At 44.4% G+C, this 23976-nt stretch overlaps 1 protein-coding gene across 3 annotated transcripts; it reads left to right on the forward strand.

Annotated features, from left to right (window-relative positions):
• Nucleotides 1-571: 571 nt before the first annotated feature.
• LOC139390745 (shootin-1-like) lies at nucleotides 572-22780 on the forward strand. Of its 3 annotated transcripts, XR_011629535.1 has the most exons (18): nucleotides 572-884; nucleotides 4188-4248; nucleotides 9124-9218; nucleotides 9716-9878; nucleotides 10715-10812; nucleotides 12036-12117; nucleotides 13755-13849; nucleotides 16249-16395; nucleotides 18062-18215; nucleotides 18402-18561; nucleotides 18675-18748; nucleotides 18876-18988; nucleotides 19169-19183; nucleotides 19703-19768; nucleotides 19914-20049; nucleotides 20594-20909; nucleotides 21316-22011; nucleotides 22622-22780. XR_011629535.1 is itself a non-coding variant. In XM_071138087.1 (17 exons), exons 1-17 carry the CDS (start codon nucleotides 807-809, stop codon nucleotides 21491-21493), a joined length of 2028 nt encoding a protein of 675 aa, XP_070994188.1. In that variant the 5' UTR covers nucleotides 572-806; the 3' UTR covers nucleotides 21494-22780. The 3 variants fall into 3 exon arrangements, 2 of the variants coding, with proteins under 2 accessions (XP_070994188.1, XP_070994187.1); XM_071138087.1 differs by having other exon boundaries at nucleotides 19917-20049; nucleotides 21316-22780; XM_071138086.1 differs by lacking the exon at nucleotides 22622-22780 and having other exon boundaries at nucleotides 21316-22507.
• Nucleotides 22781-23976: the final 1196 nt, after the last annotated feature.

Below are 23976 nucleotides of genomic sequence, written 5' to 3' on the forward strand. Positions count from 1 at the left end.
GTTACTTTTTTTATTTGTGTTTGTGTCAACTGTCAATCTTGTGTGTTACTTTGTGTGTTACTAGTAGCACTAATGGAATTGTCTTATGAGGGTATTCAATCTGCTGTACTTGATAATGGAATATATTTGTATGTTTTTTTTGTGTGTGTGGGGGATTCAGAACACTGTATCTAATGATTTTCTTAATTAAAACAAATCCTTATTCATTCACCATATAACTTTTTTCCACAAGCGTACTATATATATTTCTGATTTGCTGAATCCCACCAGCTGCCTATGGTTAAACTCAGATCCTAATTCCATACAACAGGGCTATTGACCAAATCTGTGTTGTTGAGCATTCTAAGCAAAGATGTGAAATGAGTGTCAGTCTGCAGAGAGATGGGCAATTATTATTATTATTTATTGTTATTATAATAAATGTTTTTACATTTAGCAGTGAAGACTTTGAATTAAAAATTTTAGCCTAATTACAATGCACAATCAAACTGAAAGGGTGGAGCTTTCATGCTCATCAGCAAATGTAGACGAATACGAGATGAGGATGCATGCGCAATAAACCCTGAGTAGTGGGGCGAAGGGAGGGGGGGACCAGGGACCGGGGCTGGCGATGCTGTCAGCGAAAGGATTCACTGTGCCTGAATAGAAGTAGCGGTCTTATCCATTCCATATAGACATGAAATGCTTTTTCTAAGACATCTCAGCGGACTTGCCAGTTGCTCGAAGTAGCCTAGTTATTTATTTTATTTCTATAATACGATATTATAAAGTCCAAGATATTAGTTTAGTTATCGACCGGGTTCATAATGCTACCGTCTTCATCATCGGGGCTGGTGCAGATGGAAGGATGTGGGGCGGAGGCGCGAGATACCCAAAAAATGCAGGTAATAGATGCTCTTCCGTTACATATTTGAGACCTTTTTCAACGATTACAGAAGTAACATGGTAGACATAACGAGGTCAAGGTGAGACGTTTTTATTTTTCCCTGCATATATTTGTGCCGGCCGGTTTTGGTGTAGGTAGGCTATGCTGTGTGAAATCAAAGGGCCGACCCCTCCCAAAATCTCGCTATTCTTGCCATTGATAGGAAAGCCCAGGGTCGGTGAGATTTTGGCAGCTAAAATAATGATTGGATCTCAGTTGAACAAACCCGATTAGAGGTTTGGTTATCTGGTACGTCATCTTAGATTGTATATGTCATTTTGTCACTTTTTTTTGTATTTATTTCAGCGCTACGTTGTTTCTAGAAATTCAATAATCTATGCACTATAAATTAATAAAATCAGGCCTTGACTAAAGGGTCCCACCAAGTAGGCCGATTTCATAAACCTTAGCATATTTTTAAATATCTATAAAGAAAATGTTATTTCAAGCAAGAGGACACTGTTTAAAACAGTGGGACTGTTGTTTTTTTTTCTCTTTGGCAGAGAGCAGGTAGAAAGTGGGTGAAAGTGGGACATGTGCTTTAACAATAGGCTAGTCAAGGCAATTTCAGATCAGAACGTCCCTGGCATTGCACGGATGTCAGGGAAGAGCTTCCTGTAGCCGTTATAGAATAATTGGTAAGAAAATATAAGCCTATCCTGCCCTAACGGATAATGACCCAATATAGGCCACATAATACCTATTGAATGTACTCTGAATTGTAGATGGACCATTGTTTTCCATGTACGCTATTACCAATATAATAAACCATGTAGAAGCAGCTTCCTTGTCTGTCCAACAAACTGAAACTATGGGGAGATAGTCCCACAGCAGATCATAGGAGACCTGAAACTATAGGGAGATAGTCCCACAGCAGATCATAGGAGACCTGAAACTATAGGGAGATAGTCCCACAGCAGATCATAGGAGACCTGAAACTATAGGGAGATAGTCCTACAGCAGATCATAGGAGACTGAAACTATGGGGAGATATTCCCAACAGCAGATCATAGGAGACTGAAACTATAGGGAGATAGTCCCACAGCAGATCATAGGAGACTGAAACTATAGGGAGATAGTCCCACAGCAGATCATAGGAGACCTGAAACTATAGGGAGATAGTCCTACAGCAGATCATAGGAGACTGAAACTATGGGGAGATATTCCCAACAGCAGATCATAGGAGACTGAAACTATAGGGAGATAGTCCCACAGCAGATCATAGGAGACTGAAACTATGGGGAGATATTCCCAACAGCAGATCATAGGAGACTGAAACTATAGGGAGATAGTCCCACAGCAGATCATAGGAAATCAAATCAAATTTTATTTTGTCACATACACATGGTTAGCAGATGTTAATGCGAGTGTAGCGAAATGCTTGTGCTTCTAGTTCCGACAATGCAGTAATAACAAGTAATCTAACTAACAATTCCAAACTACTGTCTTGTACACAGTGTAAGGGGATAAAGAATATGTACATAAGGATATATGAATGAGTGATGGTACAGAGCAGCATAGGCAAGATACAGTAGATGGTATCGGGTACAGTATGTACAAATGAGATGAGTATGTAAACAAAGTGGCATAGTATAGTATAAAGTGGCTAGTGATACATGTATTACATAAGGATACCGTCGATGATATAGAGTACAAAGTGGCATAGTATAGTATAAAGTGGCTAGTGATACATGTATTACATAAGGATACCGTCGATGATATAGAGTACAGTATATACGTATGCGTATGAGATGAATAATGTAGGGTAAGTAACATTTATATAAGGTAGCATTGTTTAAAGTGGCTAGTGATATATTTACATCATTTCCCATCAATTCCCATTATTAAAGTGGCTGGAGTTGAGTCAGTGTCAGTGTGTTGGCAGCAGCCACTCAGTGTTAGTGGTGGCTGTTTAACAGTCTGATGGCCTTGAGATAGAAGCTGTTTTTCAGTCTCTCGGTCCCAGCTTTGATGCACCTGTACTGACCTCGCCTTCTGGATGATAGCGGGGTGAACAGGCAGTGGCTCGGGTGGTTGATGTCCTTGATGATCTTTATGGCCTTCCTGTGACATCGGGTGGTGTAGGTGTCCTGGAGGGCAGGTAGTTTGCCCCCGGTGATGCGTTGTGCAGACCTCACTACCCTCTGGAGAGCCTTACGGTTGAGGGCGGTGCAGTTGCCATACCAGGCGGTGATACAGCCCGCCAGGATGCTCTCGATTGTGCATCTGTAGAAGTTTGTGAGTGCTTTTGGTGACAAGCCGAATTTCTTCAGCCTCCTGAGGTTGAAGAGGCGCTGCTGCGCCTTCTTCACGATGCTGTCTGGAGACTGAAACTATAGGGAGATAGTCCTACAGCAGATCATAGGAGACTGAAACTATAGGGAGATAGTCATATAGCAGATCATAGGAGACTGAAACTATAGGGAGATAGTCCCACAGCAGATCATAGGAGACTGAAACTATGAGGAGATAGTCCCACAGTAGATCATAGGAGACTTAAGCTATAGGGAGATAGTCCCACAGCAGATCATAGGAGACTGAAACTATAGGGAGATAGTCCCACAGCAGATCATAGGAGACTGAAACTATAGGGAGATAGTCATATAGCAGATCATAGGAGACTGAAACTATGAGGAGATAGTCCTATTGCAGATCATAGAGACTGAAACTATAGGGAGATAGTCCCACAGCAGATCATAGGAGACTGAAACTATAGGGAGATAGTCCCACAGCAGATCATATGAGACTTAAGCTATAGGGAGATAGTCCAACAGCAGATCATAGGAGACTGAAACTATAGGGAGATAGTCCCACAGCAGATCATAGGAGACTGAAACTATGAGGAGATAGTCCCATAGCAGATCATAGAGACTGAAACTATGAGGAGATAGTCCTATAGCAGATCATAGGAGTCCCGTGTGTCTTAGTTGGTAGAGCACAGCTCTTGCAACGCCAGGGTTGTGAGTTCAATTCCCATGGGGGACCATTATGAGAATGTATGCACTCAATACTGTCTAGGTTGCTCTGTATGACAGTGTCTTCTAAATGAGTAACATCTGTGTTGGAACAGTGTGTTGACCGACGGAAACTGTCTTAGTGTAGTGAGTCCAGTGTCCTATCCTTTCATACCCTACAACAACGAAGGACCATGGATTACTGTCATCAATTCACTACACTTAAATGGATTGTGCTTGCAGGTTTATTTGTGACCTGCATATGATTGTATTGTAGAATGTGAACCCATTCCTTCCTGTTTCCTCAGTGCATGAAACTGACTGAAGAGAGAGACGAAGCAGAGAGCCAGCTGAAACACATCAAGAGAGGTGAGTTCCAGACACTAACACACACACACACACACATTTGATCAAATAACATTTTATTAGTGACATGCACTGGATACAACAACCTTACAGTGAAATGTTTACTTACGAGCCCCTAACCAACAACGCAGTTTAAAAAAATACAGATAAGAAATAAAAGTAACAAGTAATTAAAGAGCAGCAGTAATATAACAATAGCGAGACTATATACAGGGGGCTACCGGTACAGAGTCAATGTGCGCGGGCACCGGTTAGTTGAAGTAATATGTACATGTAGGTAGAGTTATTAAAGTGACTATGCATAGATGATAACAACAGAGAGTAGCAGCGGTGTAAGAGATGGAGTGGGGAGGGGGGGGGGACTGTTACACACATTACCCTTCCTCACACCTCTCTACACACCCCTCTGGTGATGACCGCCTCTCCAAACCGGCTCCTGAATGGGTGTGTGTAAGAAGGTATCTCAGTTTCCATGACTACTCAGACCTTCGGCCAACCATAGTCATGGATTTGTGTTTTGGCGACCCTGCCCAGTTCTTCCTAGCAACATGTAATAAAATACCACAGTAGCTCCATTAACAATTGATTTGGTAAGGAACAAGGTTACAGGGTTGAGTTCTGGAGCGCTGACAGACCGCCTGATTTCATTATGCGAGGTAAGAAAGATAATAATTGTTCAACGTTCACAGCTACAGTATACTGTAGGGTTTAAAGTGTAGCATTAGTATGACAGGGGTTGTTGTGCTACTTTCTCACAGCTTTCAGCTAGCTGTCTTTTTTGGCAATGACGTATTATAGGCTACGTCATCGGCATTTTGTTCAGATGCTTGGCTGGATCTTTACCAGTCAAGTTCCTGAAATGCTTCTGCTTGATTCTCGTAGGATAGGTAAATCATGTGAGAAATGTTTACCTTTTGATGTGCTGCATTAAATCATTTTTCTTACATAACCTAATAAAGTTAGATGTTTGTCTCTCTCCTCAACCAAGCTGGGACCAATTCCGCTGACCAGTTTCAGCTTCCCAGACAGGTACAGACAGACTTTAAACAGAGAGGTAACCTATTTCGTTTTGCTGACCTTTAACCTAAACAATAGGTCATCAAAGACAGGTTGCTCTGAATTATGACTGTACACACCTAGACACCATAGGAGCCTTCAGCCAGGGCCAAGAGAACAATAGTGTCTAAAACGTGTTATTACCAGGTCTTATTATAATCATCAGGGGGACTGTGCCTCTCCCCTGTCCCCTGCTGTGGTCGGCATTCATTCATCTCCGATGAGAACCACAAGTCACCACGCCAACACCTTGTGTTATTTCACTGCATTATTCAAATCCTCAATTATGAATGATTCATTACTAGAGAAAGAGAGGGGCTGCTCCTGTGTTCCAGTCTGGCATCTATTCTATTGTGGCCCTTCACTCAGAGTGATACTGTATATTTTATAGGTACATTATACTCAAGTCAATATGATATGGGGAAATAAGCTTTTAAAATATAATTTCAAGTTGACACGCACTTAAAACAAGAGATATTAGTAACTACAATTTATCATACAATTACCATTGGCTATATAATCTCTGAAGATTGAGATTATGTTCTATAGTCCTGAAAGTACAGGCTATAGCTATTTGCTTTGCTAGGACTAAAAGTTGTCTGATTACGTTCAAACAACAATAATACTTACAAGACCTCGTCGCTGACAAACAAGCAGACTCAGGCCTGCAGCGTTGGTACTGTACTTCTCTGACGCAGCGAGCCAGCATGACGCTGCAAATGTCCCTGCTGATTGGCCTAGCTTTTACCTCCTCTCCCACCTGACAGCGGTAAGTGCTTGGTGTCTGTAGGGGAAACAGGAAGCAGGCTCATATTTCCCCTACAGTACAATGTCTAAAATAAGATTCCGTTCCCTCTGTAGAGAAGCTCTTGAGTCAGTCACTGTCTGTGTCCCAAATGGCATTCTATTCCCAGGGTCCTGATCAAAAGTAGGGCACTATGTAGGGAATAGGGCCCTATCTAAAGTAGTGCTCTATGTAGGGAATAGGGCCCTATCTAAAGTAGTGCTCTATGTAGGGAATAGGGCCCTATCTAAAGTAGTTGCTCTATGTAGGGAATAGGGCCCTATCTAAAGTAGTGCTCTATGTAGGGAATAGGGCCCTATCTAAAGTAGTGCTCTATGTAGGGAATAGGGCCCTATCTAAAGTAGTGCTCTATGTAGGGAATAGGGCCCTATCTAAAGTAGGTGCTCTATGTAGGGAATAGGGCCCTATCTAAAGTAGGGCACCATGTAGGGAATAGGGCCCTATCTAAAGTAGTGCTCTATGTAGGGAATAGGGCCCTATCTAAAGTAGTGCTCTATGTAGGGAATAGGGCCCTATCTAAAGTAGTGCTCTATGTAGGGAATAGGGCCCTATCTAAAGTAGTGCTCTATGTAGGGAATAGGGCCCTATCTAAAGTAGTTGCTCTATGTAGGGAATAGGGCCCTATCTAAAGTAGTGCTCTATGTAGGGAATAGGGCCCTATCTAAAGTAGTGCTCTATGTAGGGAATAGGGCCCTATCTAAAGTAGTTGCTCTAAGTACGGAATAGGGCCCTATCTAAAGTAGTGCTCTATGTAGGGAATAGGGCCCTATCTAAAGTAGTTGCTCTAAGTAGGGAATAGGGTGCCCTTTGGGACACAATGACTTGCTCAGCGCTCCTCCACAGAGTATATGACACCATGTTAAAGGCAGGTTTTTGGAGTCAACATTCAGTTCATGGAGCATTAAGCATAGAGGAGTTATTGACCTAGAATCTCTACCACAATACAGACACACAGCCCCTCCAGCTCTGCTCTTCCTCTAGTCTCATTACAGAATTACTGGACGTGGAGACTATCCAGGGAGTCAGAGAGGAGTAGTTTAACCGCAGGACAGCTATAGAGATCAGCCTGTCGTCATGTGTGTGTGCTGCAGAACTTTCCTACTGCTCCTAAGCGTGATAACAAGCAGAATCTTCGATCCCCTTTCCCAGAATTCTCAGGGACTCAGTGTCAGACATCAGGGTTAGGATCGACCTACTGCTTTGCAAATATGGTGTAATCAAGCTGGGGATAATATGCAGAGGCATGTGTGTTCAGAAGGCATTAGAGCAAATGGTTAGAGCGGTGGACTTGTAACCGGAAGGTTGCAAGTTCAAATCCCTGAGCTGACAAGGTACAAATCTGTCGTTCTGCCCCTGAACAAGGCAGTTAACCCACTGTTACTAGGCCGTCATTGAAAATAAGAATTTGTTCTTAACTGACTTGCCTAGTTAAATAAAGGTTAAAAAATAAAATGAATGAACATTTTGAATATTGCGTTAAGATGTTGTGTTTTTTGCAACGGAACAATATACTACATGAATAAACACAGTGGTTGCTTAAGCAGAACACAGAGGGGGAGTTTAGCAGACTAGGTAGCGGACTAGCTAGGGGACTAGGTAGGAGACTAGGTAGGGGACTAGGTAGCGGACTAGGTAGCGGAGTAGGTAGCGGACTAGGTAGCGGAGTAGGTAGCGGACTAGGCAGCGGACTAGGCAGCGGAGTAGGCAGCGGACTAGGTAGCGGACTAGGTAGCGGACTAGGCAGTGGACTAGGTAGCGGACTAGGTACCGGACTAGGTAGCGGACTAGGCAGCGGACTAGGCAGCGGACTAGGTAGCGGACTAGGTAGCGGACTAGGTAGCGGACTAGGTAGCAGACTAGGTAGCAGACTAGGTAGCAGACTATGTAGCAGAGTAGGTAGCAGACTAGGTAGCAGACTAGTTAGCAGACTAGGTAGCAGACTAGGTAGCAGACTAGGTAGAAGAGTAGGTAGCAGACTAGCTAGCAGACTAGGTAGCAGACTAGCTAGCAGACTAGGTAGCAGACTAGCTAGCAGACTAGCTAGCAGACTAGGTAGCAGACTAGGTAGCAGACTAGGTAGGAGAGTAGGTAGGCTGTTGTATCCCTAGTTGGATTGGTGTCACGATGAAGCGGATGAAACCAGATTCTCCCTTGAGGGGCCAGTTGTACTGTAGTAGTATAGACACTGTAAACTAAGGAGCATTTCAATAGATAACAAATTATGGACATCTGGGTGTTATGGGTGTGCCAATATGCAATGTGTATGTGCATATGGGAGAATGATTGCACCTCTTTTCCTGACAACAACAGCAACCCCCCCAAAACAAATCTAAGAGCATTTTAAGCACTGTAGCCTTTGTTTTGAAACTAAAATTACCACTGGCACAAATGCAGGATAAGCTTACATTTTCAATGGAACCACATGGACCTTAGTTAATCTGATTTAGAGTATTTAGTAGCCAGAGGAAATACTAATGATTTACAATGAAAAAAGAGCCTGAGCCTTCCTGGTCTCCAATGCAACACGATCTGGCTACATTAGCATGTCACATGGACCCTGTTACAGTTCTGTCTGTAGACAGAGGGAAAATGAATAGGGAGAAGGGGAAGTAGAGGGAAACTAAATAGCTCAGTAGGGAGAAGGGAACTAGAGGGAAACTGAATAGCTCAATAGGGAGAAGGGGAAATAGATGGAAACTAAATAGCTCAATAGGGAGAAGGGGAAATAGAGGGCAACTGAATAGCTCTATAGGGAGAAGGGGAAATAGAGGAAAACTGAATAGCTCAATAGGGAGAAGGGACATAGAGGGCAACTAAATAGCTCAATAGGGAGAAGGGAAATAGATGGAAACTAAATAGCTCAGTAGGGAGAAGGCGAAATAGAGTAACACAATAGACATGTTTCCTCTCATTCAGTCAGTCATTTATTCAGTCAGTCATTCATTCTTTTAAATAGGAGTCAAATCATACCATAAAACAATAAAACTAACTGCAATGTAATGTGTTTTGTATTCCAGTTTCCCAAATGGTGATCGAGGAGGTGAGCGTTCTGCAGACGCAGCTGGAGATAGAAAAATCCTGCAGAGAAAATGCTGAGGCCCTTGCCACCAAGGTAAGAGACTGACACTGCTTGACTTAGTAGTTGAGGCCATTACCACCAAGGTAAGACACTGACACTGCTTGACTTAGTAGTTGAGGCCCTTACCACCAAGGTAAGAGACTGACACTGCTTGACTTAGTAGTTGAGGCCCTTGCCACCAAGGTAAGAGACTGACACTGCTTGACTTAGTAGTTGAGGCCCTTACCACCAAGGTAAGAGACTGACACTGCTTGACTTAGTAATTAAGTAGTGGTATACCACTACTTCCTGGGCCCTGGGCCCTGCCAAGAGGTGGTGATTCAAAAAGACAAGCATTTTTACATGTTTGTAGGTATAATGTTTATTTCCATAAGCCATTGACGTGTAGGCTACAGTACATACATATCTTACAATATTACAGTCAACATGCCAAATCAGTGTATGTTTCTATGTGCTATTGGCCTCTGTTATCAGCTGTACATAATTTGTCTTTATCATATATAATCCAGTGTGTGTTGTTTGTCCCACAGTTGAACAGTGAGAACAGGAAGCTGAAGTATCTGAGCCTGTCGTCTCGACCCTGTCTGGATGAGATGCTACCTAGCATCACAGACTGCATGCCTCTGGAAGAGGAGACGGAAACACAGGACACCAGCCCTGACCCGTACAGCCAGAACCAACAGCAGGGTAAAGGTATCATACCCGTACACAGACAGTACCGGGTAGCTACCAGACCCGTACACAGACAGTACCGGGTACCTACCAGACCCGTACACAGACAGTACCGGGTACCTACCAGACCCGTACACAGACAGTACCGGGTAGCTACCAGACCCGTACACAGACAGTACCGGGTACCTACCAGACCAGTACACAGACAGTACCGGGTAGCTACCAGACCATACACAGACAGTACCGGGTAGCTACCAGACCCATAAACAGACCGGAACACAGGACACCAGCCCAGATCCGTACACAGACAGTACCGGGTACCTACCAGACCAGTACACAGACAGTACCGGGTAGCTACCAGACCCGTACACAGACAGTACCGGGTAGCTACCAGACCAGTACACAAACCGGAACACAGGACACCAGCCCTGACCCGTACACAGACCGGAACACAGGACACCAGCCCTGACCCGTACACAGACCGGAACACAGGACACCAGCCCTGACCCGTACACAGACCGGAACACAGGACACCAGCCCTGACCCGTACACAGACCGGAACACAGGACACCAGCCCAGACCCGTACAGCCAATACCAACAGCAGGTCAACACTATATCAGACCCTTTGTCTCAATTTGTCTTGACGGGGTAATGGACTGACTGCAGTGAAATGACGTTGTGCCTGTACAGCATATTAGGTTTCGTCTTTCTGTTGTTTTTTTCGAATGGTATTTCCAGTAGCAAGATAAACCATGTTGAAAATGTTAAAGTAACAGAGCTATATGTCAGAATATTAGATGTAGTGAAGAGATGTCATCACGTCGTGTCACCCAGGAACCTCTTTCTTCCCCTCCAGAGCTGCAGGAGACAGTGAGCACTCTGCTGGAGGAGAAGAAGTGGCTCGCCTGTCAGCTTCAAGAGCAGCAGAGGCAGATTGAAGAGCTAACAGCCCTGGTGAGTATCCACTACCAGGCCTGGAAATCAATACCTCACAGGAGGACAGTCTCAGACAGGCACAGAAAGTGTCTCTGTCTGCTTGGGGTGGGATTCTGAGTGCTGCTGAGAGGACTTGTATTATACTATGTAAGTTTGAATGCAGAATATCTGTCTAGATTTTTCATAGTTTTGATATGTACACTGAACAAAAATATAAATGAGTTACAGTTCATATAAGGAAATCAGTCAATTGAAATACATTATTTGGGGCTTAATGTATGGATTTTACATGACTGGGAATACAGATATGCATCTGTTGGTCACAGACACCTTAAAATAAAAGGTAGGTGTGTGGATCAGAAAACCAGTCAGTATCTGGTGTGACCACCATTTGCCTCATGCAGCGTGACACATCTCCTTCACGTAGAGCTGATCAGGCTGTTGATTGTGACATGTGGAATGTTGTCCCACTCCTCTTCAATGGCTGTGCAAAGTTGCTGGATATTGGCGGGAACTGGAACACGCTGTCGTACACGTCGATCCAGAGCATCCCAAACATGCTCAATGGGTGACATGTTTGGTGAGTAAAATGCAAACACACAGTTTCATCAGCTGTCCGGGTGGCTCGTGTCAGACCATCCCGCAGGTGACGAAGCCGGATGTGGAGGTCCTGGACTGATTTGGTTACACGTGGTCTGCGGTTGTGAGGCCGGTTGGACGTACTGCCAAATTCTCTAAAACGACATTGTAGGCGGCTTATGGTAGAGAAATTAACATTGAATTATCTGTCAACAGCTCTGGTGGACATTCTTTTAGTCAGCATGCCAATTGCACGCTCCCTCAGATCTTGAGACATCTGTGGCATTGTTGTGTGACAAAACAGCACATTTTAGAGTAGCCTTTTATTGTCCAGAGCACAAGGTGCACCTGTGTAATGATCATGCTGTTTAATCCATTTCTTGAAGTCAGGTGGATTGATTATCTTCGCAAAGGAGAAAAATGCTCACTAACAGGGATGTAAACAAATGTGTGTACAACATTTGAGAGAAATAAGCTTTTTGTGCAGTATGGAACATTTCTGGGATATTTTATTTCAGCTCATGAAACATGGGACCAACACTTTACATGTTGTGTTTATATTTTTGTTCAGTGTATTATATTCTCAGTCGTGTTGAAGCACCATAAACCTGGATTGTTTCTGTTTGACCAGCCTTTCTGCTTCACTCTGAATGTTTTTGTAGACTGAGAAGGAGCAGGCTGAAATGAAGGAGCTTCACAAAACCATGGAGCAGCAAAGCAAGACCATCAAGAGGTTCAATAGAGGTGAGTTACATGACAGTCTATCCACGACCCACTGTGTTCATATCAGTATATGACAGTCTATACACAACCCATTGTGTTCATATCAGTACATGACAGTCTATCCACGACCCACTGTGTTCATATCAGTACATGACAGTCTATACACGACCCACTGTGTTCATACCAGTACATGACAGTCTATCCACGACCCACTGTGTTCATATCAGTACATGACAGTCTATACACGACCCATTGTGTTCATATCAGTACATGACAGTCTATCCACGACCCACTGTGTTCATATCAGTACATGACAGTCTATACACGACCCACTGTGTTCATACCAGTACATGACAGTCTATCCACGACCCACTGTGTTCATATCGGTACATGACAGTCTATCCACGACCCACTGTGTTCTTATCAGTACATGACAGTCTATACACGACCCACTGTGTTCACATCAGTACATGACAGTCTATACACTACCCACTGTGTTCATATCAGTACATGACAGTCTACCCACGACCCACTGTGTTCATATCCGTACATGACAGTCTATCCACGACCCACTGTGTTCATATCAGTACATGACAGTCTATCCACGACCCACTGTGTTCATATCAGTACATGACAGTCTATACACGACCCATTGTGTTCATATCAGTACATGACAGTCTATCCACGACCCACTGTGTTCATATCAGTACATGACAGTCTATACACGACCCACTGTGTTCATACCAGTACATGACAGTCTATCCACGACCCACTGTGTTCATATCAGCACATGACAGTCTACCCATGACCCACTGTGTTCATATCAGTACATGACAGTCTACCCACGACCCACTGTGTTCACATCAGTACATGACAGTCTACACACGACCCACTGTGTTCACATCAGTACATGCCAGTCTACCCACGACCCACTGTGTTCATATCAGTACATGACAGTCTATCCACGACCCACTGTGTTCATATCAGTACATGCCAGTCTATACACGACCCACTGTGTTCATATGTTTCTGGTTGGCTACTGTTCATCATATGTAGTGCAGAATGTATAGACCAGGGAATGTGGTGTAGTAGGCTTCGGAACAGTTACATTTAATACCAGTTATACTGTATATAGAGAGATACAATGTGTGCATTGATTTATATGCGTCTATGAGGCACTGCCACAAGAGCTGTACTAAACTCCTGTCAGCTGTCTATAAGGTAATATATGTGGGGGTGGCTGTGTAGCTGGCAGCTGGCTGTCTTCCTGTAAAGACCAGGCCCTCCCAACACACACACACACACACACACACACACACACACACACACACACACACACACACACACACACACACACACACACACACACACACACACACTGCTCACCATCCTTAATCAACTGTCGAGGGCATGCTACTGCTCCACGGTCTCCCCCTCAGAGACTTCATCCTGGTAGAGAGGGGGCTACACAGCAGATGGCCCTCTTCTTTCTCCTCTGCTGTTACTATATTACAGTGATCTGGAAACAGCTTCAGGCTTTCAATTAGACCATCCTCCCTGAGTGGCTATATTTTATTGTTTTACTGTGGTTATGCTTTAATCCCTAGTTCTCTGTCTCTCTCATCTCTCATCTCTCTCTCATCTCTCTCTCTCTTCAGTGTCTGTGATGGCTACTACAGAGTATGAGGAGATGAAGGAGCAGCTGGATTTGGAGCAGAGCCTGAGGGTGAAGGCTGAGACGTATGCCCACGAGGTAGACAGACAGACAGACAGACAGACAGGCAGGCAGGCAGGCAGGCAGGCAGGCAGGCAGGCAGGCAGGCAGACAGGCAGGCAGGCAGACAGACAGACAGACAGACAGACAGACAGACAGACAGACAGACAGACAGACAGACAGACAGACAGGGGAAGGGAAGGGAAGGGAAGGGAAGGGAAGGGAAGGGAAGACTGGGATAATGACACTCTACTGTGCCATTATCTTAAATCACCATGTTAATAAATTACTTGTACAAATGTTTGTTGTCTATGACCACGTGTGATCAAACATCTCCAAATGTTTGTTGTCTTTAGCTACGTGTGATAGCTAACATCTCCAAATGTTTGTTGTCTTTAGCTACGTGTGATAGCTAACATCTCCAAATGTTTGTTGTCTTTAGCTACGTGTGATAGCTAACACCTCCAAATGTTTGTTGTCTTTAGCTACGTGTGATAGCTAACATCTCCAAATGTTTGTTGTCTTTAGCTACGTGTGATAGCTAACATCTCCAAATGTTTGTTGTCTTTAGCTACGTGTGAAAGCTAACATCTCCAAATGTTTGTTGTCTTTAGCTACGTGTGATAGCTAACATCTCCAAATGTTTGTTGTCTTTAGCTACGTGTGAAAGCTAACATCTCCAAATGTTTGTTGTCTTTAGCTACGTGTGATAGCTAACATCTCCAAATGTTTGTTTTCTTTAGCTACGTGTGAAAGCTAACATCTCCGAATGTTTGTTGCCTATGACCACGTGTGATAGCTAACATTTCCAAAGGTTTGTTGTCTTTAGCTACGTGTGATAGCTAACATCTCCAAATGTTTGTTGTCTTTAGCTACGTGTGATAGCTAACATCTCCAAATGTTTGTTGTCTTTAGCTACGTGTGAAAGCTAACATCTCCAAATGTTTGTTGTCTTTAGCTACGTGTGATAGCTAACATCTCCAAATGTTTGTTGTCTTTTTAGTCCTAGTCTGGGGACTGAAAGCAGCAACAGTATTAGTCCTAGTCTGGGGACTGAGGAGCAGCAACAGTATTAGTCCTAGTCTGGGGACTGAGGAGCAGCAACAGTATTAGTCCTAGTCTGGGGACTGACAGCAGCAGCAACAGTATTAGTCCTAGTCTGGGGACTGACAGCAGCATCAGTACTAGTCCTAGTCTGGGGACTGACAGCAGCATCAGTACTAGTCCTAGTCTGGGGACTGAGGAGCAGCAACAGTACTAGTCCTAGTCTGGGGACTGACAGCAGCAACAGTATTAGTCCTAGTCTGGGGACTGAGGAGCAGCAACAGTATTAGTCCTAGTCTGGGGACTGAGGAGCAGCAACAGTACTAGTCCTAGTCTGGGGACTGACAGCAGCAACAGTATTAGTCCTAGTCTGGGGACTGAGGAGCAGCAACAGTATTAGTCCTAGTCTGGGGACTGAGGAGCAGCAACAGTATTAGTCCTAGTCTGGGGACTGAGGAGCAGCAACAGTATTAGTCCTAGTCTGGGGACTGAGGAGCAGCAACAGTATTAGTCCTAGTCTGGGGACTGAGGAGCAGCAACAGTATTAGTCCTAGTCTGGGGACTGACAGCAGCAACAGTATTAGTCCTAGTCTGGGGACTGACAGCAGCAACAGTACTAGTCCTAGTCTGGGGACTGACAGCAGCAGCAACAGTATTAGTCCTAGTCTGGGGACTGACAGCAGCATCAACAGTATTAGTCCTAGTCTAGGGACTGACAGCAGCATCAACAGTATTAGTCCTAGTCTAGGGACTGACAGCAGCAGCACAGACTCAGCAATGCTTTGAAGGGCACACATTTGCTTGGGGGAACCACAGCCAAAGTAGTGGTGTGTACTGTTACGCTGCTTGGCCTGAGGCTGGAGAGGGGGGTTAATGCTTCTATATCATGCTTCATGCTACAGTCTAACTCTTCCATATCCTGCTTCATGCTACAGTCTAACTCTTCCATATCCTGCTTCATGCTACAGTCTAATGCTTCCATATCCAGAGAACCTGGGTCTGTTGTCTTTTAAAACACGTGCTCATTCCCTCACTCCCTCCCCTCCTCCCTTCCTCACTCCCTCCCATCCTCCCTTCCTCACTCTCTCCCCTCCTCCCCTCCTCCCCTCCCCCCTCCCCCCTCCTCCCCCTCCCTCCCTTCCTCACTCCCTCCCCTCCTCCCGTCCTTACTCTCCCCCCTCCTCCCTTCCTCCCTCCCCCTCCTCCCCCCTCCCTCCCTTCCTCACTCCCTCCCCTCCTCCCTTCCTCCCTCCTCCCTCCCTCACTCCCTCCCCTCCTCACTTCCTCCCCTCCTCCCTTCCTCACTTCCTCACTCCCTCCCCTCCTCCCTTCCTCCATCCCTCCCCTCCTCTCCCCTCCCCTCCCTCCTCCCCTCCTTCTCTCTCCTCCTCCAGATGTTGGTGAAGCAGAAAGAGGCTAACAGACAGAGTATGATCCTGCTGCAGAACGCTGACCCCAGCCTGCAGCTGATCAAGGCTCTAGAGGACGTGGCTAATGTTACCAAGACTCTGGAGCAGGAGAGACTGCAGCATCACCAGAAGGTAGGTCTAGGTCCCACTGTCGCAGTATGACTATCCTACCCCCATTATGAGTCCCTGACTCACTCATAGAGATAGATACAGTATATATCTAATGTTACCAAGACTCTGGAGCAGGAGAGACTGCAGCATCACCAGAAGGTAGGTCTAGGTCCCACTGTCGCAGTATGACTATCCTACCCCCACTATGAGTCCCTGACTCACTCATAGAGATAGATACAGTATATATCTAATGTTACCAAGACTCTGGAGCAGGAGAGACTGCAGCATCACCAGAAGGTAGGTCTAGGTCATGGACGGTCTGTCTGTCTGTCTGTCTGTCTGTCTGTCTGTCTGTCTGTCTGACTGACTGACTGACTACCTCCCTCCCTCCCTCCCTCCCTCCCTCCCTCCCTCCCTCCCTCCCTCCCTCCCTCCTTCCTTCCTTCCTTCCTTCCTTCCTTCCTTCCTTCCTTCCTTCCTTCCTTCCTTCCTTCCTTCCTTCCTTCCTTCCTTCCTTTCCCTCCCTCCCTCCCTCCCTCCCTCCCTCCCTCCCTCAGAGGACTACTACAGTTATAGGTAGCATCACCAGAAGGTAAGCCTCACAGTCCCAGTCTGACTCCTAGATAGATACAGTATATATCTCTATGGTCTGACTACCCACACTGGTTTCCCATGCAGCAGTTGCTGTACTGCAGCTGTGGCCAAACCTGCAAAGTCATCACCTCTCAGATCTCCACCCCCAGTACCCACAACATATGACATGGGGCTATGATGGGTGTCTGTTTGAAGCTGTCCAGCCCACAGGATTCCTCCCTAATTAATCTGGCAGCAATCATAAACTACCATCTTCCCCTCTCTGACAGTATATTATATTTTCCTACAGACCGACCGACCGACCGACAGACAGCAGGCTACATTACAGACATATGTCTGACAGATCTAGCTTCTGTAACTGATCTTTCTCAGCACCATGTAGACAAGCTGATCTTTATTACAAACAGAAACAGTCCTCGGCACTCCCCCTCAGACCATTCCGCAGGTGAAGAAGACAGATATGGAAGTCCTGGGCTTATAGTGTAGAAATTAACGTTAAATTCTCTGGCAACAGCTCTGGTCGGCATTCCTGCAGTCAGCATGCCAATTGCATGCTCTCTCAGTGGCATTGTGTTGTGTGACAAAATTGGACATTTTAAAGTGGCCTTTTATTGTCCCCAGCACAAGGTGCACCTGTGTAATGATCATGCTGTTAAGTCAGCTTCTTGATATGCCACACCTGTCAGGTGGATGGATTATCTTGGCAAAGGAGAAATGCTCACTAACAGGGATGTAAACACATTTGTGCACAATATTTGAGAGACAAGATTTTTTTGTATATGGAAAATGTCTGGGATTATTTCAGCTCATGAAACATGGGACCAACACTTTACATGTTGTGTTTATATTTTTGTTCAGTGTATTATATTTTCAGTCGTGTTGAAGCACCATAAACCTTGATTGTTTCTGTTTTACCAGCCTTTCTGCTGCTGTTGCGTTTATAGTTTTCTTCAGTGTAGTTTTAGCAAGGCAAAGAGCAGAATTGCTCATCTTGAACACATAATGAGTAGTGCAAGGTGATTTTGTAAATCAGTGATTCTGCGCAGTCCAACTGAAATATAGTCAATCTGGATCTCCATTCATATCCATGTAGGTGAAGGCTCTGGAGGCTGAGCTACAGGAGTACTCTCTGAAACAGCAGATAGCAGAGCTGCAGAGCCAGCTGGAACTGATGGAGGAGGAGAAGAGAGAGACAGAGGGATGTCTGCAGGAAGTAGAGAAGAAGAACCGTGACCTAGAGAAAAGAGGTGAGGAAGACACCTACGGGCTGTCAATCACATCACACTGTGGGTTACCCACAGATTTTATTCCTACAGCTTTGTGAACGAATACGTCTCCAGCAGTACCAGTAGAATAACTGGTTGTCCATCTTCTCATGTTAAAAGACTGGTGACCCAGGCTTCATCTAACACATCTGTCTTTTACATCTTTAGTGCAAGAGCTGCTGCAGGTCCAGAAGAGCACTGAGCCCTCACCAGGCCCTGAACCAGGGATCGCCCCACCCCCCGCCCCTGTTCCCCAGCCCCCTCCACCCCCACCACCACCCCCTCCCCCTCCTCCACCCCCTCCCCCATCCCGATGCAACCCCCTCAGGTAAGACAATAGGCTATTATTATGTTGTGTACAGGCTTGCATGGAGGGATGAATGCTCCAACCACCAATCTGTCTAATCATACTGAGTTTAATTGACTCTTTTCATTCAATAGCTCACTGATTGCCATCATGAGGAAATCATCCAAGGGTTCAAAGGGGGGATCCCCGAAGTTGGAACAAACTCCTGGTAGGTTTGAAATCAGAATAATATAGAACATAGAGAATATGGTTCAAATAATCATTCATAATTGAGGAATTTCTTATTTTAAAATCACACATCTTTACAATATTATCCATCTCCCCTTGTCTTGTAGAAGGAGGTGCAGAAGGAGGTACAGATGATGTCAAAGTGAAGGCAGTCAACGAGATGATGGAGAGGATTAAACATGGAGTGGTTCTGAGGCCTGTCAAGGGAGGAGATACTAAGGTGAAGAGGTCAACAGTTCATGTTTTGTTTAAATAATTGTCTTGGAGTGTGGAAAGATAGACTCTACTTGATGTTCTCAAACTGTGGAAATATAGACTCTACTTGATGTTCTCAAACTGAATACTCCCTTATTTCTCCAACCATGTCATGTTTTTTAATCAACTGACTGTCTCCCCAAAGAGAGTTGCCGTAAAAGTGAGTATATTGACATTTACATCAATTTTGTGAAAGGGAAGTCTCCCGGGATCCTAAAATCACAACAAAACAGCATGCTAACCCCCAACATCACAGGGATAATCCACATCATATGGTACTAGAGTGAGATGGATTATAGCAGTCCTGTTATTAATCTCTCACTAAAACCAGTCTTCATGTTTGGCTTTTGGCATGGGGCTCTTTCTCTTTGGGTAACATTGTCCGTGGATTACCTCACAGTGTAGACTGACAGACACAACATGGCTGCCGCTTTCATTTCATTTACCGGTATATTCTATTGATTGACACAATCACCATGACAACTTGCAGGCTCCAAGGGGCTATGAGGAGAAAATCAATAAAAAAATGGCCTCCAGCTTTCAAATATAGACCAGCTATGTGATAAAAGCTAACACCAGCTGCCAGGCCCGAGGTGTGCGTCAGCACATAAGTAACATGTGTGTTCTGTCCTGTTTATTAACTTAGTTGATGTATTAATAGCATTCTCTCAACCCCTAGCAACCTCCAGTAATGGAAGAAAAGTTGCCACAGGAGAGTGCCATGGAAGAACTGAAAGGCATTCTGGTATGTTATTTATTTTTTATTTTATTAGCCTTATTATAAGACATTATAAAAGCTCATATATGCTTTTAATAAGTGACAACAATCTATATATCTGTTACTAACAGTAAAACACGTTGTATGTGTTTCTGGCTCCCCCCCCCCCCAGGAGACGGTGAAGAAGAGTCCCAGTCGGGGGTCTCAGGAGTCGGTCCCGCCCCCCCCAGGGAAGAGCCCTGTCAGCAGTGAGCTGGAGGTCATCCTTAGGAGGAGACGTAAACAAGCCTGTGACTCCAGAGATGGAGGTAGCACCACCATTCGTCTGTTTGTTTAAATTTCTTTAATTCTCCTAAAATAGCTATGAATAGACTATTTGAGTGGTGTGCTGAAATAGCCGTGACTATTCTACATATCCCCACCAGAGGGCTCAATACACTCTGTCGTGATCATTTGGATACAGTACTCTAATCGTTAAACTATAGACCAGGGCATGCATGATGTCACTATTCATTAGGGGTGAGCCACATTCACGTGTTGTGAATTCAATAATAATTATACAGTGTAGTCTTTGTAACCAGTTCTTAGCCAATCAACAGTGTGTTATCTTTGTCTTTTGATTATTGTCCAGGGACAACCAAGTATCATGAACCAGTTTAGATGTCAGGCCTACAGTGTGGTTGGTAAAAAATCTGCATCACTGTTTACTTTGTAAAATGCCAGTCAAAATATGTTATTGTTTATGCTCCTAGATCATATAGTAATCTAGTGCAGATAATAACCCACAGAGAGAGTGAACATGCTGTTCTCTTACATCATGTCCCTACTAACCCCTTTGTCTCGCTCCCTCAGATGAGAGCAGGGACGGACAAATAAGCAAGGTTTCGTCCTCTGACAGCCTGAACGGGAGGCACAGCCAGAGCTCCCACAGCTCCGACAGCTCAGGCAAAGAGCCAGAGGGGCCTACAGGACCAGGGCCTGGGCAGAGCCCCAGAGAGCCAGCCTCCCCCAGCGGAAGGGGCCCTGGCCCAGCCGTAGCAGCCAGGCGCAGGTCAGACTCTGCCCAAGAGCCCCAAGCAGGGTCCTGGCAGGACAGGAGGTCCCGTACTTCTTTGTCTGAGAAAGAGGCCTACTCCGAGGCGCCGGTAACCAATGGATGCATTGTCAGGTAATGTACATCCATTATGGTGACTATCATCATGTTAATTATTTCAGCTAAATTGGCTCACATATCATAGGCACAACTACGAAATGTCTCTGGTTTGAATACCCTAGCCGACAAAGTGAAACACCTGTTGATGTGCCCTTGAGCAAGGCACTTAACCCAAATTTGCTCCAGGGGCGCAGGACTACTGTGGCAGACCCTTATAAACAACACATTTCACTGCACCTATCCGGTGTGTAACAATAAAACATATATATTTTTTAATTTTTTAAAAATGTTTTTTTTTTTTCAAACAAAATTATTCTATTAAATACTTTGTTGGGGTATCTTTTTGTTGGTGCAGAATACATGTATGAAAATAAGAAGGACTTTTGAAAGAGGACTCACCCTTGTTGTTGCGTTCCAACAGTGGGGAGGAGCCTGAGAAGGAGAAGCCTGAGAAATGGGCACCCCCACAGGCCAACGGAATCAGCCACCTTAACCCTAGTCTGACTGTGGAGACGGACACGCATGCCACACTCTCTCCCAGCCTCTCCGCAGTGCCCAACCCACTCAGCGGGAATGGGAGTACAGATGCAGAGTGTTGAAGGTCGGCTCCAGAGGTCCCTGGCCAACCAGGAAGGCAGGCGTGCTGAGGAAAGCTGCACAATTTGCACAGAATCTCAGTTATCTGCAGTTAGAGACACTTCGTTAAAAAAAAGTGTTAGGTTATTTTATTTGATGCGCAAACGATCTCAATCGGATGTGTCTTTGTGTCACCATCTGATGAAATGCACTGTTTTAGAATCCAACCTTTTTTGATCAGTTCTTTCTCTTCTTCCGCACACCCTGTTATAGTGAACAGGAATTGAATGATACTTCTAATCTACAGTATAGCACAAGCTTATTTGATGCAAGTTTTGCTTCTCCCTTACTTTTCCTGAATCTAAAGAAGACACTATCCGACTACCGTAAGACTTTCAGTACAGTCACTGCTTACTTTGTGCAGTAGAACCACCACCTAAACATCGATACAGAACTATGTTTACCATCTGGGTCATCATTAGCAAATAGGATACTGATATTGCACATTACGAAGGTACTTTTGCTACTTCAAACTGTTTCAGTTTGTGAACTATCTTTAATGTGTAATCGATGCAACTACAGCGTAGGGATGCAAATGAAAGCCGTGCACATGTTTCAATCAAAAATAGCCTACCGTCCGTGAGGAATTAGGTGCTTGTGTACTCAGTCTACCTCGTATTAGACACACTTGCCTCTTGACTATCCTAGCAATGGCACAACATTTGTAAATGTATTCCACCTACATTCCCAAGCTGTATAAGGTGCTTTGTTCATATTTGCTGGGATACTCCCATTGTTTCATTACGGCTGTAACCTGATTTCATCCTGTGTGTATTATCCCACCTGTATTATGTTAGTAGGTCATGCTTTCAGATATCTAGTACAACCTAAAACAACTGGATTAAACAGTATGCAAACTTAACTGATACAGCAACTTAATCTAAGAAATAAATACATTTGAAGGCTCATAGGACAGTCACTCTCACATTATGACATTGTACATTTTTTCTTAAAAATATAGAAACGACATTGAGAGCATTGACTCTATTTTAAGTCCTTTCTATGACGCCTTCTTTCATGTTTTCCAGATGCAATTGTTGACTAAGTCTTAAACCTGTCACCATTTTCTCAATTCCATTTTTATTTATTAGGCAAGCAGCTGACGAACAAGGAAATAACTGGACTGAGTTTGTGTGAATCTTGATATTGTGTGTGTTTGGGATTTGAAAAATGAAGTGTTATGTTTTTTTTTTAACATTTACATTGATATTCATTTTTCAATTGTATGAAATAAAATGACCCAATAAAAACAACAAGACTTGTACTTGCATCTATGTTTCCATCTTTGTGTGTGTAGTATATGACTAATGTTAGACCATTATTGCTAAACTGAACTCCATTTTAAACACAACCTGAGATGGCATTACTGGCATAGAAACTGAACCACAGAGTGTTGTACTGTGCTGTGCTTGACTGAGCCTTTAATACCTCAATGTAAGGCGTGTAATTGTTAAGAGTGTTGAATCAATAAAGTTAGACAGCGTTTAAATGGATTGGTTCACTTTAATGCCTATTTTGTTCAATAAAAGTAAAAAAAAAAAAATATTACAGTTAATTCAAAACCATTTAACTATTTAGACAATGATGATATATTCAAACAATAAGGCCTGAGGAAGTGTGGTATATGGACAATATACCATGGCTAAGGGCTGTTCTTATGCACGACGCAACGTGGAGTGCCTGGACACAGCCCTTAGCCGTGGTATATTGGCCATGTATCACAAACCCCCGAGGTGCCTTATTGCTATTATAAACTGTTTACCAACGTAATTAGGACAGTAAAAATAAATGTTTCGTCATACCCGTGGTATGCAGTCTGATATACCATGGCTGTCAGCCAATCAGCATTCAGGGTTTGAACCACCCAGTTTATAATCTTTTATAATCCACGATTTATCCATGATAATACAAAAAACATAATACAGGACTGTAGCTAGATCACACCCCTCAAGACATTGGAAGGCCAGCAATGTGTAATCGGGGCTAACAAGTTTTTGGCGGTGTTGTCAACCAGCCACTTTGGTGCTTTGGGCCAATGCCAAGTGAACTAGAGCGCAAGGCGCTATCAGAGTGTACCAAGAGAAAGCTCGAGGTTTTCCACTGTGACGAGGAATAGAGCACAGGTGAGTTTGGTGGTCGTTTTTTCTGTGTGTGGCTACTTCTCATGCTCTCAAAATGTTGCCGCCTGGAGACGACACGTTTTCCAAGGTGAGCAGAACAATTATGTGTTGGAGTCAGGAGAGCAGGAATATTAGGACAGGCCAGGGACACAGAAAGGTGGATTTCTGAAGAGGAATGGAGAGGAAAGAGGAAGAAGAGGTCGAGTAGGAGTGACATTTTTGGAGAAAGTGGATCCTTGCCTTTTGGCGGATCCATTTGTGATTTCAGGGTGGGTAGGAAAGGAGTTGGGTACAGTTGAATCAGTGAAGGTAACCTGTACTGGACT

Source organism: Oncorhynchus clarkii, chromosome 31 (genome assembly GCF_045791955.1).
Source record: "Oncorhynchus clarkii lewisi isolate Uvic-CL-2024 chromosome 31, UVic_Ocla_1.0, whole genome shotgun sequence".
Taxonomy (NCBI): Eukaryota; Metazoa; Chordata; class Actinopteri; order Salmoniformes; family Salmonidae; genus Oncorhynchus; species Oncorhynchus clarkii.

Coding starts and splice junctions, on each gene's coding strand:
- LOC139390745 (XM_071138086.1), top strand. CDS start 807: ATGCTACCGTCTTCATCATCGGGGCTGGTGCAGATGGAAGGATGTGGG. Junction 18,749..18,875: donor GAAGTTGGAACAAACTCCTG/GTAGGTTTGAAA, acceptor CTTGTCTTGTAG/AAGGAGGTGCAGAAGGAGGT. Junction 19,769..19,913: donor AAGAACTGAAAGGCATTCTG/GTATGTTATTTA, acceptor CCCCCCCCCCAG/GAGACGGTGAAGAAGAGTCC.